General features: G+C 40.7%; 1 protein-coding gene across 1 annotated transcript in view; it reads right to left on the bottom strand.

Moving 5' to 3' along the window:
* Window positions 1-18,247, bottom strand: part of LOC140727558 (uncharacterized) — a 35,830-nt gene that overhangs the window by 9,523 nt on the left and 8,060 nt on the right. The window contains exons 2-6 of the mRNA XM_073045038.1: window positions 15,108-15,362; window positions 13,517-13,629; window positions 11,806-12,025; window positions 6,733-6,870; window positions 6,504-6,641 (exon numbers count right to left, since the gene is read on the bottom strand). Of these exons, the coding sequence (XP_072901139.1) occupies window positions 6,504-6,641; window positions 6,733-6,870; window positions 11,806-12,025; window positions 13,517-13,629; window positions 15,108-15,362 (864 nt within the window). The remainder of the gene's footprint in view (window positions 1-6,503; window positions 6,642-6,732; window positions 6,871-11,805; window positions 12,026-13,516; window positions 13,630-15,107; window positions 15,363-18,247) is intronic.

Here is an 18,247-nt window from a genome sequence, read left to right as displayed (position 1 = left end):
ATGCCAAAATTCGAGATGAGTTAATAGCACGACAACATAGTCTCAATGTTTGAGCTTGAACTTCACCTAGGTGTCTTAAGACCACTGGTGAGGCTGACCCATACATCTATAATCAAAGACAGATCTGATTAAAGCGATATCCATTTGTTTAAGTGACTTCCTACCCACACCCCAATCACAGCCAACTAAGCAGCTGAAAGTATTAAGCGTTTTTTTTACACTTTTCTAGAATTTTATTCCATCTTAACCTTCTGTCCGTCTACATGCCTAAAACTTTCACCACTGACTCTTGTTTAAGAGATGTACCACATAACTTGAGATCAATTATGGGTGTAGTTTTCATTTTAAAAAACAAATAACTTGAGTTTTTGCAACAGAAAATTTGCAAGACCAACATCCCATTCCTCTGCTTCGTTAACAGCAGCCTGCATTTTCCAAAGGTATATAATTTATATTCCTGCCTCTCTTCCAAACTGTACCATCATCAGCATATAACTTAAATGTCTGAGCCAACATTTAAGAAAATATCATTAATCATCATGTTAAAAAGGAGTGGGCTGCCTCCACTTCCCAGTGAAGTCCCATTCTCTATCCCATACTCCTCAGAGAATGCTGTTCCCACCCTAACTTGTATCTTCCTATCGCATAAAAAATCTTGAATTCAATTGAAAATTCCACCGCCTATTCCCATCTTTTCAAGTTTTAGCTGCAATCCATGTGTTCATGACATATCAGAAGATTTCTTTACTTCAAAGAAAACTGCTACCACTGACTGATTCTTTGTTAACTTGAGCCTTACAAATATCAGATTTCAAACATAACACCAAGTCCATGGCCATTCCACCTTTATGAAATCCATATTTGCATACAGCTAATTTTCCTCTACTCTCCACAAAATAAGAAAGCTTTGCTATAACCATTTGTATCACTATCTTATAAGCCTGTGACATTAGCAAAATAGGCCTACAAGTGGAAGGATCCAATTGATTTTACCAGGTTTCAATAAAAGGATAACAAACAGTAATTTCCAGGAAAGAACAAGTCACCCTTCGACTCATATTGTATTAAAAAGATTTCAAAACTGACATAAGTTTTGAATCTGATAACCATGTAAACATACTATAACAAATATCATCTTTCCCAGGTGATGTCTGACCAGTGCTATTGATAGCCCTTTTATGTTCAGATAATGTAAATTGAACATCCAGACAGGAACTGGAACATTCTTTATTTTCAGCAAACTGTTTCTCTATAAGATCTCTCTTTTTTACTTAAAGTGGCTGAACTTTTAACTGGTTAAAGGGATTAGAGGTTGAACTTGAACTAGTTAAAGGAAGTTAGAGATTTTCATGTTGGGGCCACTCTGAGCTGAAATTAATCCAGTGGTGTTTAGGACCCAGAGGATGCTGGTGAGTGTGGGAAATGCATTACATGACTGACAATCAATCTGAAATACACAGGGAGTATAAACACGAGATTCTGCAGATGCTGTAAATTCAAAGCGACACACACACACACACAATACTGGAGAACCTTAAAAGGTCAGGTAGCATCTACGAACATGAATAAACAATCAGTGTTTCAGACCAAGATCCTCAACACCTCATATTCCTTCTAGGTAGCCTCCAACTTGATAGCATGAATAACAATTTCTCCAACTTTCAGTAATTTTTCCCCCCACCTTTCCATCTTGTTGAAGGGTCTTGGCCAGTCCATCATCTATTTCAAGTTCAAGTTTAATTAACATTCAACCATACATGAATACGGCCAAATGAAACGTCACTCTGAGGCCAAAGTGCAAAACACAGTACCAACAGTCACACACAGCACAAGGCACATAAAGGACAGCAAGAACATATAATAAGCACATATAAGATAGCAAGCACATAATAAGATATCACTAAAACACCGTCACACAAAATATAGTCCAAGGAAGTTGCAGCAGTCAGCAGTTTAGCACAAATACAGCTTGCCTTCCAAATGCAACAGATTCTGCAGATGCTGGAAATCTAAGGCAAAACACACAAAATGTTGCAGGAGCTTATCAAGTCAGGCAGTATCTATTGAAATAAATAAACATTCAACACTTTGGGCCAAGACTTTTCCTCAGGACTGAAAAGGAAGGGGAAAGACACCAGAATAAAAACGTGGGGGAGGGGAGTGGAAGGAGGCTAGCTAGAAGGTGATAGGTGAAGTCAGGTGAGTTGGAAAGATGACGAGCTGGAGAAGAGAAGGAAGGAGGAGGATTTGGGGGCCCTGAATGCAGGTGAGGGAGGAAGCGAATGGGCAGGTGTAGTACTTAGGCTGCTGGAAGTAATAAGTGCCGGAAGGGATATTAGAGGGGATTAGTGGGAAACTTGTCTTCTGCCAAGCAAACACTGGAGGCAGCACAAACTGCAGCTTGAACTGCACCTCTAACACCTCTCTCCTGGACAGCTGTATACAGGAAACACTGTGGCTCAAGGCCTGGTCCTCCCTGCAACTGAGGCCGCACAGCTCCCCTGTCATCCGCAATAAATCAGTGAATCAGACTTGCAGTGTTCCACTTTAACAAAATCCAAACTGGATGTTGCGATCACAAGAAAAGTGGCTAAAATGATCACTCGCTGCTAGACTGCACACCGCTTTCATGACCTGCATTACTCTGTTTTTAATGCCCAGCAGTTTCTTGCAATCATAAAAAAATACATTTTAAAAAGACAGTACCACCTTTGATTGAGCCTGTAAAAGCTGCTGCAATCAAGCATGCCACCATCTTATCAGAATTATTTCATTTCCATAGATGCTGCCTGACCTTTTGAGTTCTTCCAGCATTTTGTGTGTGTTACAGCAAGTAGTGAGCCCTCTCCCTAAAGGTGGGAGTGGGAGACTATAAGGCCATAAGATATAGGAGCAGAAGTAGGCCATTCAGCCCATCAAATCCTCTCCGCCATTCAATCATGGTCTGATCCAATTCTTCCAGTCATCCCCAGTCCCCTGCTTTCACCCCGTAGCCTTTGACACGTGGCTAATCAAGAATCTATCTATCTCTGCCATAAATGCACCCAATGACTTGGCCTCCATAGCTGCTCGTGGCAACAAATTCCACAGATTTACCATCCTCTGACTAAAGTAATTTCTCCGCATCTCTGTTTTATATGGATATCCTTCAATCCTGAAGTCGTGCCCTCTTTCCTACACTCCTCTACCATGGGAAATAACTTTGCCATATCTTATCTGTTCAGGCCTTTTAGCATTCAGAACGTTTCTATGAGATCCCACCCTCCCCCATTCTCCTGAACTCCAGGGAATACAGCCCAAGAGCTGCCAGACATTCCTCATACGTAACCCTTTCATTCCTGTGTTACGTACCCGTGACACGTGACAGTGGCGTACTTGTCACGTGACAGGTGTTGAAGCTATACTGGACTTGAGGTAATGGTCTTGTGATGGTGGAGTGACGTCATTTTCCCGCCAGTAGAGGTCATGTGACAGGTTTTTTTTACAGGGTATCAAAGGAGGACCCCTCCCTGTGAGGAGGGGCAGTTCGTGGCTGGATTTGCAATGTTGACTTCATGCCACTGCGTGATTTAATGTTATGACGCAGTTTAGTTGAAAGATGGAGTTTTATTTAATGCCTAAAGTTTAAAAGGTCATTGCCAGCAGTTTCTTTATAATACTGCTAGTTAAAAATCAGTGGAGAGCGAAGATTGGAGTTCGGGAGTTAAAAGATCGAGAAAAATCGATTTCGACGGTGAAACAGGTTTGACCTTGTTTGATCCTCATTCGGAAGGAATTCGTTAACTGTGCTCGTGTTAATCCCTGTGAATAGCAGAAAGGATTGAGTACAGTGTTGTAAATGAAAGGTCAGTGCCTTTAAGCCGTTTCATTTTCCATCTTTGTAAATTCTCCGTGGGATAAGTATAGTTCGACTGGGAATCGCAGCAACACGACGTGAAAGAGAATTTAAATCATCTTAAAAAGTCTCTCCCTTAAATGGACTGTAAACATTTTGAACTTTTGCAATACTACTTTGAAGAACTGTTTTTGCAACATCGCTTTAAAAACTGTTTAAGCATCATTGCTTTAAGAACTGTTTAAGCTGCCGCACAGCAGCTGACTTCCGGTTACGTGAGTGGTTTGTTTACTTTTGGGGGTTTGTTCTTCAGTGTTTAATAAATGTTTTATTTGTTATAAAAACCCCTGCCTCACTCATATATTTATTGTTGCTGAATCCGTAACACCTGGAATCATTCTCGTGAATCTTCTCTGAACACTCTCCAATGTCAGTAGAGATTTATAAAATAAAGAGCCCAAAACTGCACAAAGTACTCTATGTGGCCTCATGAGTGCCTTATAGAACCTCAAAATCATGTTCCTGCTCTTATATTCTATACCTCTAGAAATGAATGCCAACATTGTATTCATCTTCTGCACCACCGACTCAACCTGGAGGTTAACCTTTAGAATATCCTGCACAAGGACTCCCAAGTCCCTTTGCGTCTCTGCATTTTCAGTTCTCTCCCCATCTAAATAATAGTCTGTCCATTGATTTCTTCCAACAAAGTGCATGACAATACACTTTCCAACATTGTGCTTCATTTGCCACTTCTTAGCCCATTCCCCTAAACTATCTAAGTGTAACTCTTGCATCGGCTAGTGACTTAATATAGGGAGGGATGATAGCCCTGCTCCCGGCCCAGCCAAACTTAAGGAACCTCTTCTGGGTGGATGCTGCGTGATGTGTCCCGTTACAAATCAGTACCACGAAATAACAAACAGTACACAATATGCGATTAAACGATTGAGCTTCATAATTCTGAATTTGACTATATGGTTAGTAAAGAAAACAGAAAAGAAAAAGGGCCCATTCTTATGAAGGAAGTCTATTGCGCAAGGTTGGAGCTCACTGATAACCATCAACCTCCTCCAATCATCACTGACCTTCGGACCCTCGCTCCAGGTCCACTCGGTCCAGCAGACTACCAACTCTCTCTATTCACATCTTCTCTCCTCATCTGCACCTGGCAGAAGACCGTGAATTCCCAGCTCCCAGACACACAAGAAAGAACAACATCCTGCTTATTGGCTAACATGCCTCATTATTTCTAGTCATAATCCAAACATTTCTGCTACAGAGAGACCATTACCTCAGCAGTGGAACATTACAGAGAAGCCATTACATTAGCAGTGAAACCTTACAACGGGTTACATAAGTCTCTCAGCAGGCTCTGTTTCCTCAACACTACCCACTCCTCCACCTATCTTTGTATCATCAGCAAATCTGGCCACAAATCCATTAATCCCATAGTCTAAATCATTGACATACATCATGAAAAGCAGCAGTCCCAACACTGACCCCTGTGGAACTCCACTGGTAACTGACAGCCAGCCAGAATAGGATCCCTTTATTCCGAATCTCTGTTTTCTGCCCATTAGCCAATGCTCCACCCATGCTAGTAACCTCCATCTAATTCCATGGGCTCTTATCTTGCTAAGCAGCCTCATGTACAGCATCTTTCAAAGGCCTTCTGAAAATCCAAGTATACCACATCTACTGCATCTCCTTTGTCTACCCTGCTTGTAATTTCCTCAAAGAATTTAAGTGGGTTTGTCAGACAGGATTTTCCTTCAGGAAACCACACTGGCTTTGGCCTATCTTGTCATGTGCCTCCAGCTACTCCATAATTTCATCCCTACTGTACAGTCGATTCCAACAACTTCCCAACCACTGATGTCAGGCTAACAGGTCTATAGTTTCCTTTCTGCTGCCTCCCACCCTTCTTAAATAGCAGAGTAACATTTGCAATTTTCCAGTCATCTGGTACAATGCCAGAATCTATCGATTCTTGAGAGATCATTGTAAATGCTTCCACAATCTCTCCAGCTACTTCCTTCAGAACCTGAGGGTGCATTCCATCAGGGCTAGATTTATCCACCCTCAGACCATTAAGCTTCCTGAGCACCTTCTCAGTAGTACTTTTCACTGTACATACTTCACTTCCCTGACACTCTTGAATGTCCGGTATACTGCAGATGTCTTCCACTGTGAAGACTGATGCAAAATATGCATTTAGATCCTCTGCCATCTCTGTGTCTGTCATTACAATATCTCCAGCATCATTTTGTATTGGTCCTATATCTACCCTCAACTCTCTTTTACCCTTTATATACAAAAAAATTAGTATCTTCTTTGATATTAGTTGCCAGCTTCCTTTCATAATTCAACTTTTCCTTCCAAATGATCTTCTTAGTTTCCTTCTGCAAGTTTTTAAAAGCTTCCCAATCCTCTATCTTCCCACTAGGTTTGGCTTCCTTGTATGCCCTCTCTTTTGCTTTTACTTTTACTTTGGGAGACAAGATGTAAAACAAGCTGTTGAGAATCTGTGGAATTTCTTAAATGAGGTGGAGACCTTGCAACCCAAATGCCACATCCCATTGTAACCCTGACAAATTTTCACTCCATTCCATATTGAGAAAACCTTACTGTCCTCTCAATTCATTTAGATATTCCGGCTCTTTACCTGTGCACTGTGTCCCAGGGTTTGCTGGATTGGTGTCTATAATTTGCTGGAAACAGCTGCATGAGAAATTGCCTGGGGTGTTCGTACAGAGAGCAAGATCGGAGCATGTGTTGTTGCCCGTCTGACACTCGTCCACATCTGGAATGAGAATCCGATTAAACCGATTACCAGAGGCTAAATTTACTTTCACGCAGCACTAAAGTGATGTTAAACTGCGACACGGTCCTACCTTCACATATTCGTCCTGGAGTATTAGTGCTTGTATCCATGAAACCAGCATTGCATTGGCACGTGTAGGAGGCATTTAATCTGATACACGTTCCATTACCTGAACAGTCATTCAGACCCGGCTGGCAGTTGTCCTGCTCTGTAACGGCAAGAGAAGAGGAGTGTTAGACAATTGAGCCAACTAGAAACACCACTTCTGGTGATTTTAAAATGGCATATTAGTTTTAACAAGGTCTGAACAAGTTATATTTCTGGGTCAAGGATGATTTGCTTCCATGAAGATCTGTGGGTTTCGAGGTAGCTACTGATTTCTAAGGAGAATTAGTAGATTCTGTTGCAGGAATGTCTGAGCAATACGGTATGGGTGACACAGTCAGCTGGATCTATAATCCAGGTTCATTCCTGACCTCAGAGCTCTCAAGAGTTTGTGTATTTTCTCTGTGGCTGTATGGGTTCCCCAAAACCACCCACACCCCTGTGTTCAAGTTTCCTCCTGCTTTGTAAAGATTTACAGTTGGCAGTTCTTCTGGAACAATTTATCAAAAGCAGTAGGACCAAAGATTGGCTTCTTTGCCCATCAAGTCTGTTCCACCATTCATCATGGCCAGTTGATAGGTTACTTGGCCACTGTAACTTGCCCCAGAATAGTCAGATGGAAAGTTGATGTGCATATTGTAAGAATTAGGTTATATGGAAATAATGAGACTATAGTTGTAATATGAGAGGGAGCTCAAAATTGATGGGGTGAATGATCTCCAGTGCCATTGGGAGATATAAAGGTGACAGGGAAAGTGAACTTTGAATGGGTTCTTTGCACTTGGTCTCTGTGGGTTCCCATCAGAAAGCCTCAAAGTACTCAGTGCCTTTCCTGATGCCTCTTGCGTGCCTTGGATCAGGAATTCCCACAAATTGATGAAAATGTTCATAATTCTGAGGAAAGCTGAAAACATCCTAGGATCTTTGTATAGAGTGCTTGTGCCAGATGTCTATTGTCAGAAATGTGGAAAATGTACCTCTCCATTGGAATGGTTGGGTGTGATTGGATTTTCTGTGCTGAGGATCTTAGTCTCATCAAGGGCATTGTCACTGGTTTATTTATCTTGCCATTGGATATGGATGAAATTATGGAGGCAGTGTTAATGGGGCTTCTCTGGTGATTAAACATAGCCATAATAGCTTGCCTGTGCTTACAAAACATACAAGAGGACAGATATCGTTGCTGCTCTGTGGACTAGAAGCTTAGTGATTGTTTTGAGGACTTTGAACTGTCTTTTCTACAGACAGACAAAGGCTGATTGGTGCACTGGATTCTGGAAGGATGCAGCTTGACCAAGCTCTTAACATGGAGCTTGATGTCAGAGACAGTGTTGTGGGGCAGGAGCCAGATGGAAGAAAATCTTTGTCCTCCAGATGCTGGGCATGAGGCATGTTCTCTCAAGCACTTTGAAGACGGAATCAACAATTGTTTAGAGCTCATCTTCTAGCTATGCATATATGCCAGCATGCATGGCCTGTCTATGGTAACTTGATGACAGGGGTTGGAATGGTCTGGTGTCAGGACTGAAGGTGACAATAGGTTTAACAGTTTTGCATGAGTCCTGTAGATTTAGTTCACTCCTGTGGAATGCATTTTACAGCTGGTAAGTACTGCAATGAGGATGATTGAGGAAAGGGTTCCAATGCAAATTGGAGTCAAAGAGCACTGATCTTGCATTTCCAGAATGTAGAAAATATCAGAACTGATTCTTCTCTCACAATACCAGAACATTTCCACCTCTCTTATCTTATGGGTCAAGATGAAGAGTAAATCAGCCATGATAGATTGGCAGCACAAACTCCATGGGCTGATAAGCTAATTATGCTCCTATATCTCGTGGTCTTATGGCCTCTTTTTTTGCAACAATTCAGCTAACTTAAGAGCAGGAGTGAGTCTTTAGGTCCTTCAAATGTAACCAATAATTTGTCTCACTCTAATCCTCTCTTTTTCTTTCTACTCTTTAGTATCCTTACATCAAAAACAAAAACTAGATACTTTTAAAAATCTAAAGGTTGAACAAGTTAGGTCTCTATTCATTGGAGCGTAGAAGGTTGAGGGGGGATTTGATCGAGGTATTTAAAATGTTGAGAAGGATAGATAGAGTTGACGTGAATAGGCTGTTTCCATTGAGAGTAGGGGAGATTCAAATGAGAGGACATGATTTGAGAGTTAGGGGGCAAAAGTTTAAGGGAAACACGAGGGGGTATTTCTTTACTCAGAGAGTGATAGCTGTGTGGAATGAGCTTCCTGTAGAAGTAGTAGAGGCCAGTTCAGTTGTGTCATTTAAGGTAAAATTGGATAGGTATATGGACAGGAAAGGAGTGGAGGGTTATGGGCTGAGTGCGGGTAGGTGGGACTAGGTGAGATTAAGAGTTCGGCACGGACTAGGAGGGCCGGAATGGCCTGTTTCCGTGCTGTGATTGTTATATGGTTATATGGTTAAACAGTTTGTATTTTCTTCTATGGTTCTCTTTGATTTTGTGAAGAGTACTCTTCATGAATTAAAAATGTGCTCAAATATTTCAGTTCTTTCCTTAAGATACAGTGCAGGCTCTTCGGACCACAATATTGTGCCAATGCTTTAACCAACTCCAAGATCAATCTAACACTTGCCTCCCACATGGTCCTCCATTTTTCTTTCATCCATATGAGAGTGTCTTAATGTATCTGCCTTTACCACCATCCCTGGCAACTCATTTTGCATATCTACCACTCTCAGTATAAAATGCTTATCTTTTACTTTACCCCTATACTTTCCCCCAAACACCTTAAAGTTATGTCCCTTTGTATTATCCATGTTTGCCCTGGAAAAAGGTCTCTGGCTCTCAGTTCTATTTTGCCTCTTATCATCTTGTACACCTTTATCAAGTCACCCCCTCTTCCTTCTCAACAAAGAGAAAAGCTTTAGCTCACTCACACTATCCTCAAAAGACATACTTTTTAATCTGGGTAGAATCCTAGTAAATCTGCACCATTTCTAAAGTTTCAACATCTTTCCTGTAATGAGGTGACCAGAACTGAACACCACACTCAAGTATGGTCTAGCAGAGTTTTATAGATTGGCAACATTACCTCTCAGCTCTTGACCTCAGTCGTTCAACTAATGAAGGCCAACACACCATACGCCTTCTTAAACACCTTATTAACTTGCATGGCTACTTTGAAGGATCTATAAACATCATCCCCAAGATTTCTCTCTTCCTTTACACCAGGGATTCCCAACCTGCAGTCCATGGACCCCTTGATTAATGATAGGAGCCTATAGCATAAAAAAGGCTGGGGACCCCTGCTTTACACTGTTAAGAAGCCTGCCATTAGCCCTGTATTCTGCCTTCACACTTTTGCAGATTGAACTCCATCTGCCACTTCTCAGCCCAGCTCTGCAGCCTGTCTGTGTCCTAATGTAACCTACAACAACTTTTTACACTATCAACAACACAATCAACCTTCATATGAACTACAAAATGTCTTCTATCTATTCAGATTTAGTATGGTCTAAATGGGGAATCTTGTTCAAATGTAAAGGTGAAAGTAAAAGTAAATGCACAGGTAAAGGAGGACGAGAGAGAGAGAGAGGGAGGGAGGGAGGGAGAGAGAGAGAGAGGAATGAACTTGGGAAAGATGTTCAATAAAACTAAGAATGTTGATAAACTTTAACTATGTTAAGAACTGTGGTCAAATGTAAAGAAGGCGAACACTGTTAGGGCAAGACTCTAAACAGTGTTGATGAGCAATCAAATCTCAGGGTCCAAGTTGATAGCTCCCTGGAAGTGGCTACACAGATTGGTAGGGTGGTTAAGAAGGGACAGTGTATGGCCTGCTTGTCTTTATTAGCTGAGGCATTGAGTTCAAAAGTCAGGAAGCTCTGTTACAGATCTATAAAACTCTGGTTAGTCTGCGCCTGGAGTATTGCATACAGTCCTGTTCACCCCATTATAGGAAGGATGTTATGGTTTTGGAGAGGGTGCAGAAGAGGTTCACCAGGATATTGTCTGGTTAGAGGACACATGCTATGATGAAAGGTTGGATAAATGTGCTTTCTTTTCTCTGGAGTGGTGGAGGCTGAGAGGAGAGCTTTATAAGATAATGAGAGACATAGATAGAGTAGAAAGACAGTATATTTCTCAAGGATTGAAATGTCTAACACCAGAGGCATGCATTTAAGGTGGTGATGGTGGCAGGGGTGGGGTGTAATTTCAAAGGAGATGTAAGGGTCAAGTTTTTTTACACAGGGAGCAGTGGGTGCCTGGAATACACTGCCTGGGTGGTACTAGAGGCAGATACATTACGGACTTTTAACAGAATTTTAGATAGGCACATGAATATGAGGAAAATGGAAGGCACAAGAGATTAGTTAAGTTAGCCATTTGACTTCTAATTCAATTGGTTTGGCACAATATTGTGGGCTGAACAGCACAACATTCTTGTGCTGCACGGTTGTATGTTCTATGTTCTAACTTGAGGAGAACAAAAGCCTACAAAATGAACTTATTAACTAGCAACATGTTATGCTTTTTGCTTACACCCCTTATCAAAATACTACTACAGAGACAAACAAGAGAAAATCTGCAGATGCTGGAAATCCAAGCAACACACATAAAATGCTGGAGGAACTCAGCAAGCTAAGCAGCATCTATGGAAAAGAATACAGTCAACTTTTCAGGCTGAGACCTTTCATAGAGTCCAGATGAAGGACCTTGGCTCAAAACATGCACTGTGTATTTCCCTTTATAGATGCTGCCTGACTTGGTGAGGTCCTCCAGCATTTTGTGCACTTTGCTCAAGATGTCCAGCATCCACAGAATCTCCTCTGGTGCAGAGAGCATGGTAAATAGGGCATTAAGCAATGTCCATCAGATTTAGGGGCAGTGTAATAGTATGACACTATTGCAATTAATGGTGTTTATTGATGGGGAGAAGAGAGAACAAAATGGACAGAAGACTAAATTCAGTAGAATGAATAGGTAATATTGTGGGTTTTGTGTATACTGTTTCCTAACATTTTATATACCATTGCTTTGCTTCCAAAGACCTTACCTGTTATAGTTGTGTTTGCAAGATCAATGATAAACTCTTCACTTGTCTCTAAAGATTGAGAAAATGAATTTTTTACTTCAGGCAAAGTGATATCCTCTTCTGTTGTATACACAATTTTAAAATCTACTTTGACACTTCCCGGTAAAATGCTGTTAATGACGATTCTCATTTTTCCATCATTCAGTAACGTTCTGATTTTTGGGTCTAGTCTTCTTTTCAACTGAAAGAAACAAAAATAATCTGTTATTAGCATCAGTTTGGATTTTCTTCCCAGTTTTAATTATTTATCTAATTGCTCCACCATGAATTATTCAAAGAAGACCAGACCAGAAGGAACTGCTTCAAATATCTGTGTCTCAGGAAGGCAGGGCCCATCACCCAGGACATGCCCTCTTCCCATTGCTACCATCAGAGAAGAGGTACAGGAGCCTGAATACACTCCTCAACATTTTAAGAACAGCTTCTTCCAGCAATTTAGCAACTGCTACCACAAAACAACAAATTTCACAACATATTAAACCTGATTCTAATTCTGATTCATAGGTCTTGGCATCCAAACTGTTGGAAGAAAAAAAAGCCAACTTTTCTTAGTACACCAGATATCATCATTCTCTTTCCTGCAACATTTTTTCAAATATACATTACAAACATGGGACTGAGAGCAGGCTTTTTAGTCCTCCTCAAGTTGGATAAAGCTAGAACTGGAGGACAAAGGTTTAGGATGAAAGGTGAAATAGTTAAGGGAAAATCTGATGGGATCTTTTTTCATTCACACAGTGGTATAAGTGTGGAACAAACTTCAAGTTCAAAGTAAATTCATTATCAAAGTACGTATATGTCACATACCACATACCACATACCACATACCACATACCACATACAGTCCTACGATTCATTGTCTGGTGGGCATACTCAATAAATCCATAGAAATAATAACCATTGCAGAAACAATGAAAGACCACACCAACTTGGCTGTTCAACCAGTGTGCAAAAAAAGACAGCTAACTCTGCAAATACAAAATGAAAGAAATAATGATAATAAATAAATATTGAGAATGTGAAGTCTAGAGTCCTTGAAAGTGTGTTGACAGGTTGTGGGAACATTGCAATGATGGGGCAAGAGAAGTCAAGTGAGGTTATTGCCTTTGGTTCAAGAGCTTGGTGGTTGAGGGGTAATGATGGTTCCTGAACCTGGAGGTGTGAGTCCTGAGGCTCTTGTACTTCTTCCTGATGGCAGCAGTGAGAAGAGAGCATGTCCTGGATGCTAGGGGTCTCAGACGATGAATGCTGCTTTCCTGCGACAACCTTCCATGTAGATGTGCTCAATGGTGGGAGAGGCTGTGAGTAGGAGTCATGACATGGGCTTGGTTATGAAGTTTAGGTAGGTACATGTATGACAGGAGTATGGAGGGCTATGGTCCCAGTGCAGGTAGATGGGAGTAAGTTGCACAGACTAGACAAGCTGAAAGGCCTGTTTCTGTGCTGTAGTGCTCTTTGACTCTATACCATAGCAACCAATAAATGCCTGTTTCTAACCACATTGCATGATTTGAATTATCAAACCCCTGACATCCATACTACCTCCCTCTATAGGGGCTGGTTGGGGTTGTTTAAACGCATGGATTCAAATTCAGAATATGTTTGTCTCTTGTTGATCAAACTTTACTTCATACGTTCCAAAGCCAAAGGCAAATGATAGGCGGAAACTTACGTCTTGAATGAAACTTTCTATGAATTCTTCATACTCGCGACTCTTCTTGTCTTCAAATGCTGGTATGAAATCCCTGTTTCTAATTCTTGTAATTGCGTTCAAAGTTCTGGAAGCTTCAAAGCATAAAAAAAACAACAACAAATATTTATTGATTAAAGCTAGAATTAACTCCGCCATGGACAGTCCCAAGCCCTGCTGTGAAAGGAGGAGGGCTGGGCATAGAGCTAGGAACCCCAACCCTTCACCTAGATAGAAAGTGGAAGCTCCAGAGCCAATCAACTTTTGACCCAGGACAGATGACTCTGTTGTTTGTGCCCTATGCCCCAATAGGGGTGATGGATTAAATAGAAAAAGTGTATGTTTTACCAACATTCGTTACCATATGATGTTAACAACTCTGGAATTCAATAGGCATCCCTTGGATCAGGAAAAAAAAAGTGGAAAAGCCAAGGTGAGAATTTGTGGCAGGAACATGGTTTATGTGGGAAGAATAAAGGGGACACTGAAATGCTAACCCCTATTCTGAGTACAAGATGTTGCTGTTTTCATGTGATGTAACTCCTATTAAAACCTTTGCAACAGAGAAGGTCCAGAGGACTTCTGCAGGAATAGTCCCAGAAATGGAGTGGTCTAAGTATGAGGAGTGTCTGTACTCACTGGAGTTTAGGAGAATGAAGGGGGATCTCTTGAAACCCGTCAAATATTGGAAGGCCTAGAAAGCGTGGACATTGAAAGGATGATTCCTATTGTGGGACAGTCTGGGACCAAATGGCACAGCCTCAAAGGAGAGGAACATCCCTTTAAAGCAGAGATGAGGAGGAATTTCTTTAGGAACTGGGTGGTGAATCTGTGGAATTCATTGCCACAGATGGCTGTAGAGGCCAACTCATAAGGTATATTTAAAGAAGAGGTTGATAGGTTCTTGATTAGTAAGGATGTCAAAAGTTATGGGGAGAAGACAGGAGAATGGGGTTGAGGGGACTAATAAATCAGCCATGATGGAATGGTGGAGCGGACTCCATGTGTGAATGGCGTAATTCTCTTACTATGTCTGATGGTCTTATGGAATGGAATGAGTGTTTCTCCCAAAGTTAACCTCATATGTTCAATGGTGGTGCACCATAGGTTTGGTGTTGGGATTTTGAATGGATGGAACATTTGTCCCCACCAGCCCAACAAAATTCAGAAGAGAATTCTCTGTAGGATCAGATAATGTTTCTCTGTATCTAAAATGTGCCTAACCACAAATAACATTTTCTTTATTCGGTTTGACTCCTGACAGTGTTAGAAATAGTTAATCATAGTGTTCTCTCTCAAATGGTTCCACTGGGTTTTTATATCAGTAAGAATTATCTGCTGTATGGCCAGTATTTCTGTCCTGACATGACTACCATTTTGAGACCCTTCCCTTAACCTAAAATAAAAGATAGGAAAAGCGGGAAGCATTCGGCAGATCAGGCAGCATCTGTGAAAAGTGAAGTAGAGTTACCGTTTAAGATCAAAGACATTTCGTGTTCCTTATGGATCTACCTTAGTCCACTGGAAATATCTATCAGGTTTGGTTTTTCAAGTACTTTCTCTCAAGACTTACGTGTTATGATTATTTGCTGGATGGTGCCTTGCTGATTGCATGTTTCCACTGATACTACGACTCGATATTTGACACCGGCTGTTAGTTCTCTGAATACCGCCTTTCTCTTATTTGTCACAAGTTGGTTCTTTTCAACCTCATTAATGAAGAGTATGACCTTATAACGGACCTCGGTATTTAACGATGTGTCCCAGGAAATTGAAATTTCTTCACTTTTTATCCTTATCAAATTTATACGAATGAATTTCATGGGCACTGAAAATGAGAAACAATTTTTAATAGTGACTAACTGATAACTTTATCATTCAAAGGCAAACATTTCACCAATTGAATAACATCCATGAGAAATACTTAAAATGTTTGACTTCACAGTACATTTGTCTGTATTTGCAATAGAAAAGTGTGTAAAACTTATATGTTGCTCACTAGCAGATTGTGTGAACAGAATAAGCAAAATAATAGCATTATATTGTCTTGATTAAGGTAGAAACTATGCTCAAGCCAACATGAGAACTTCAGGAACAACAACTGACGTGCCCATTAGAGACACACAGCATGGAAACAGACTCAACTTGTCCATACTGACTAAATTATATTTGACTGATTTCCCTCCAAATATAAAAGCAAGGATGTAACGCTTAGACTTTATAGGCATTGGTTAGACCACATTTAGATTATTGTGAGCAGCTTTGGGCCCCTTATCTAAGAATGGCATTGGAGAAAGGTCCAGAGGAGGTTTATGAGAATGATCCCAAAAATGAAAGTGTTGATGTATGAGGAGTGTTTAATGGCTCCAGCCTGTATTTGTTAAAGTTCAGAAGTATGAGGGATCTCATTAAAACCTATCAGATATAGAAAAGCCTAGATAGAGTGGATAATAGGAGGGATGTTTCTCCTAGTAGGGGAGTCAAGAACAGCGGTCAAAGCCTCAGAATAAAGAATGTCCATTTAGAACAGAGATGAGGAGAAATTTCTTTAACAAGAGGGTGATGAATCTATGGAATTTATTGCCAGAGACGGCTGCAGAGGCTAGGTCATTGAACATATTTAAAATAGATGTTGATAGATTCTTGATTAATAAGGGTGTCAAAAGTTATCAGGAGGAGGCACAAGAATGGGATTAAGAGAGATAATAAATAATAGATAATAATAAATGAGAGAGATCACCATAATGGAATGGTGGAACAGACTCAGTGGACCAAACGGCATAATTCAGTTCCTATGTCTTATGGTCTGTGGTCTAAACTTTCCCTATCCATGTAACTATCTAAATGTCTTTTAAAACTTTGCCTAGTGTAAACTGCACTTCAGTATAACACTTCATCTGAAGGATGTCGCTTGTAACTAAAGCAGATTGCAAATAAAGGAAATTGAGTGAAGTTGTGAATTTATGTACAAATCCTGGAGTGAGAGCATAAACTCACAATCTTATTCCATTGTCAAGGGAGTTGTACTCCCAATAATTTGAAAGATTAAAGAATGTTTTATTGAAGTTCTTGAGACAGTAAGGCAAAGTTACATGGATAAACCAGCATTATTTCCAATCTTTAGACTCTTGATAACCAGCGGGCATAGTCTCAAAATCAACAACATGCCTTCCGGGACTGTAGTTAGGAAACTGGAAACCTGTGGAGCCAAGGCAGATGGGGGAGATCTTAAAAGACTTTTTTGCATCTATATTTACTCAGGACACAGACACAGTGTCTATAGAAGAGACGCAAAGCGGCATCAACTTCATGGGCACTATACTGATTACAGAGGAGGACGTGTTTGCTGTCCTGAGACAAATTAGGGTGAATAAATTCCCAGGGCCTGACAAACTGTTCCCTCAGACCCTGTGGGACGCAAGAGCAGAAATTGCTGTGGCCCTAGCAGAAATGTTTAAATCATTCTTAGCAACAGGAGAGGTACAAGGGGATTGGAAAATATTCAATGTTGTTCCAGTATTTCAGAAAGGCTCTAAACACAAACCAAGAAATTATAGGCTGATGAGTCTGATATCAATTGTGGAAAAGTTATTGGAAGGTAAACTAAGCGATTGGATATATAAGTATTTGGCTTTGTGTATGGTAGATCACGTCTAACCAATCTTCTAGAGTTTTTTGAGGAAGTTAACAGGAAAGTGAATGAAGGTAAGGCAGTGGATGGTGTCTACATGTACTTAAGCAAGGTATTTGACAAGGGCCCACATGGGAAGATGGTCACGAAGGTTCAGTCTTCAGCATTCAAGATGAAGTAGTAAATTGGTTTAGACATTGGCTTTGTGGGAGGAGCCAGAGAATGGTACTGAAGTAGATGGTTACCTCTCTGAATGGAGGCCTGTAACTAGTGAAGTGCCTCAGGGCTAGATGCTGGATCTGTTGTTGTTTGTTATCCATACCAATGATCTGGATGATAATGTGGTTAACTGGATCAGCAGACTTATAGATGACACCAAGATTGGGGATGTAGTGGACAGCGAGAAAGACTATCATGGTTTACCTATCAATCTGGATCAGCTGGAAAAATGAGCTGAAAAATGGCAGATGGAATTTAATGCAGACAAGATTGACTATAGTAGGACTGACGACAGAGAGACTTGAACAATGAATGATAGGGTACTGAGGAGTGTGGTAGGGCAAAGAGATCTGGGAACACAGGTATTAATTCATCGAAAAGTGGCATCACAGGCAAAACATGTTATTAAGAAAGCTTTGGCATATTGGCCTTCATAAATAAAAGTATTGAGTACTGAAGATGGGATGTTTATTCTGAAGTTGTATAAGACATTGTTGATGCCTAATTTGGAGTATTGTGTTCAGATTTGGTCACCTACATACAGTAAAGTAGTAACTAAGGTTGAAAGAGTACTGAGAAGATTTACCAGGATGTTGTTGGGTCTGTAGGACCTGTGTTATAAGGGATGCTTGAATAGGTTAGGACTTTATGGAAACATAGAAAACCTGCAGCACAATACAGGCCCTTCAGCCCACAAAGCTGTGCCAAACATGACCTTACCTTAGAAATTACCTGGGATTACCCATAGCCCTCTACTTTTCTAAGCTACATGTACCTATCCAGGAGTCTCTTAAAAGACCCTATCATATCCGCCTCAACCACCATTACCAGCAGCCCATTCCACGCACTTACCTCTCTCTGAA

Source organism: Hemitrygon akajei, chromosome 5, assembly GCF_048418815.1.
Source record: "Hemitrygon akajei chromosome 5, sHemAka1.3, whole genome shotgun sequence".
In the NCBI taxonomy this organism is placed as follows: domain Eukaryota; kingdom Metazoa; phylum Chordata; class Chondrichthyes; order Myliobatiformes; family Dasyatidae; genus Hemitrygon; species Hemitrygon akajei.
The sequence above is the reverse complement of the archived record's forward strand: the minus strand, read 5'-3'. Positions and strand labels throughout refer to the sequence as shown.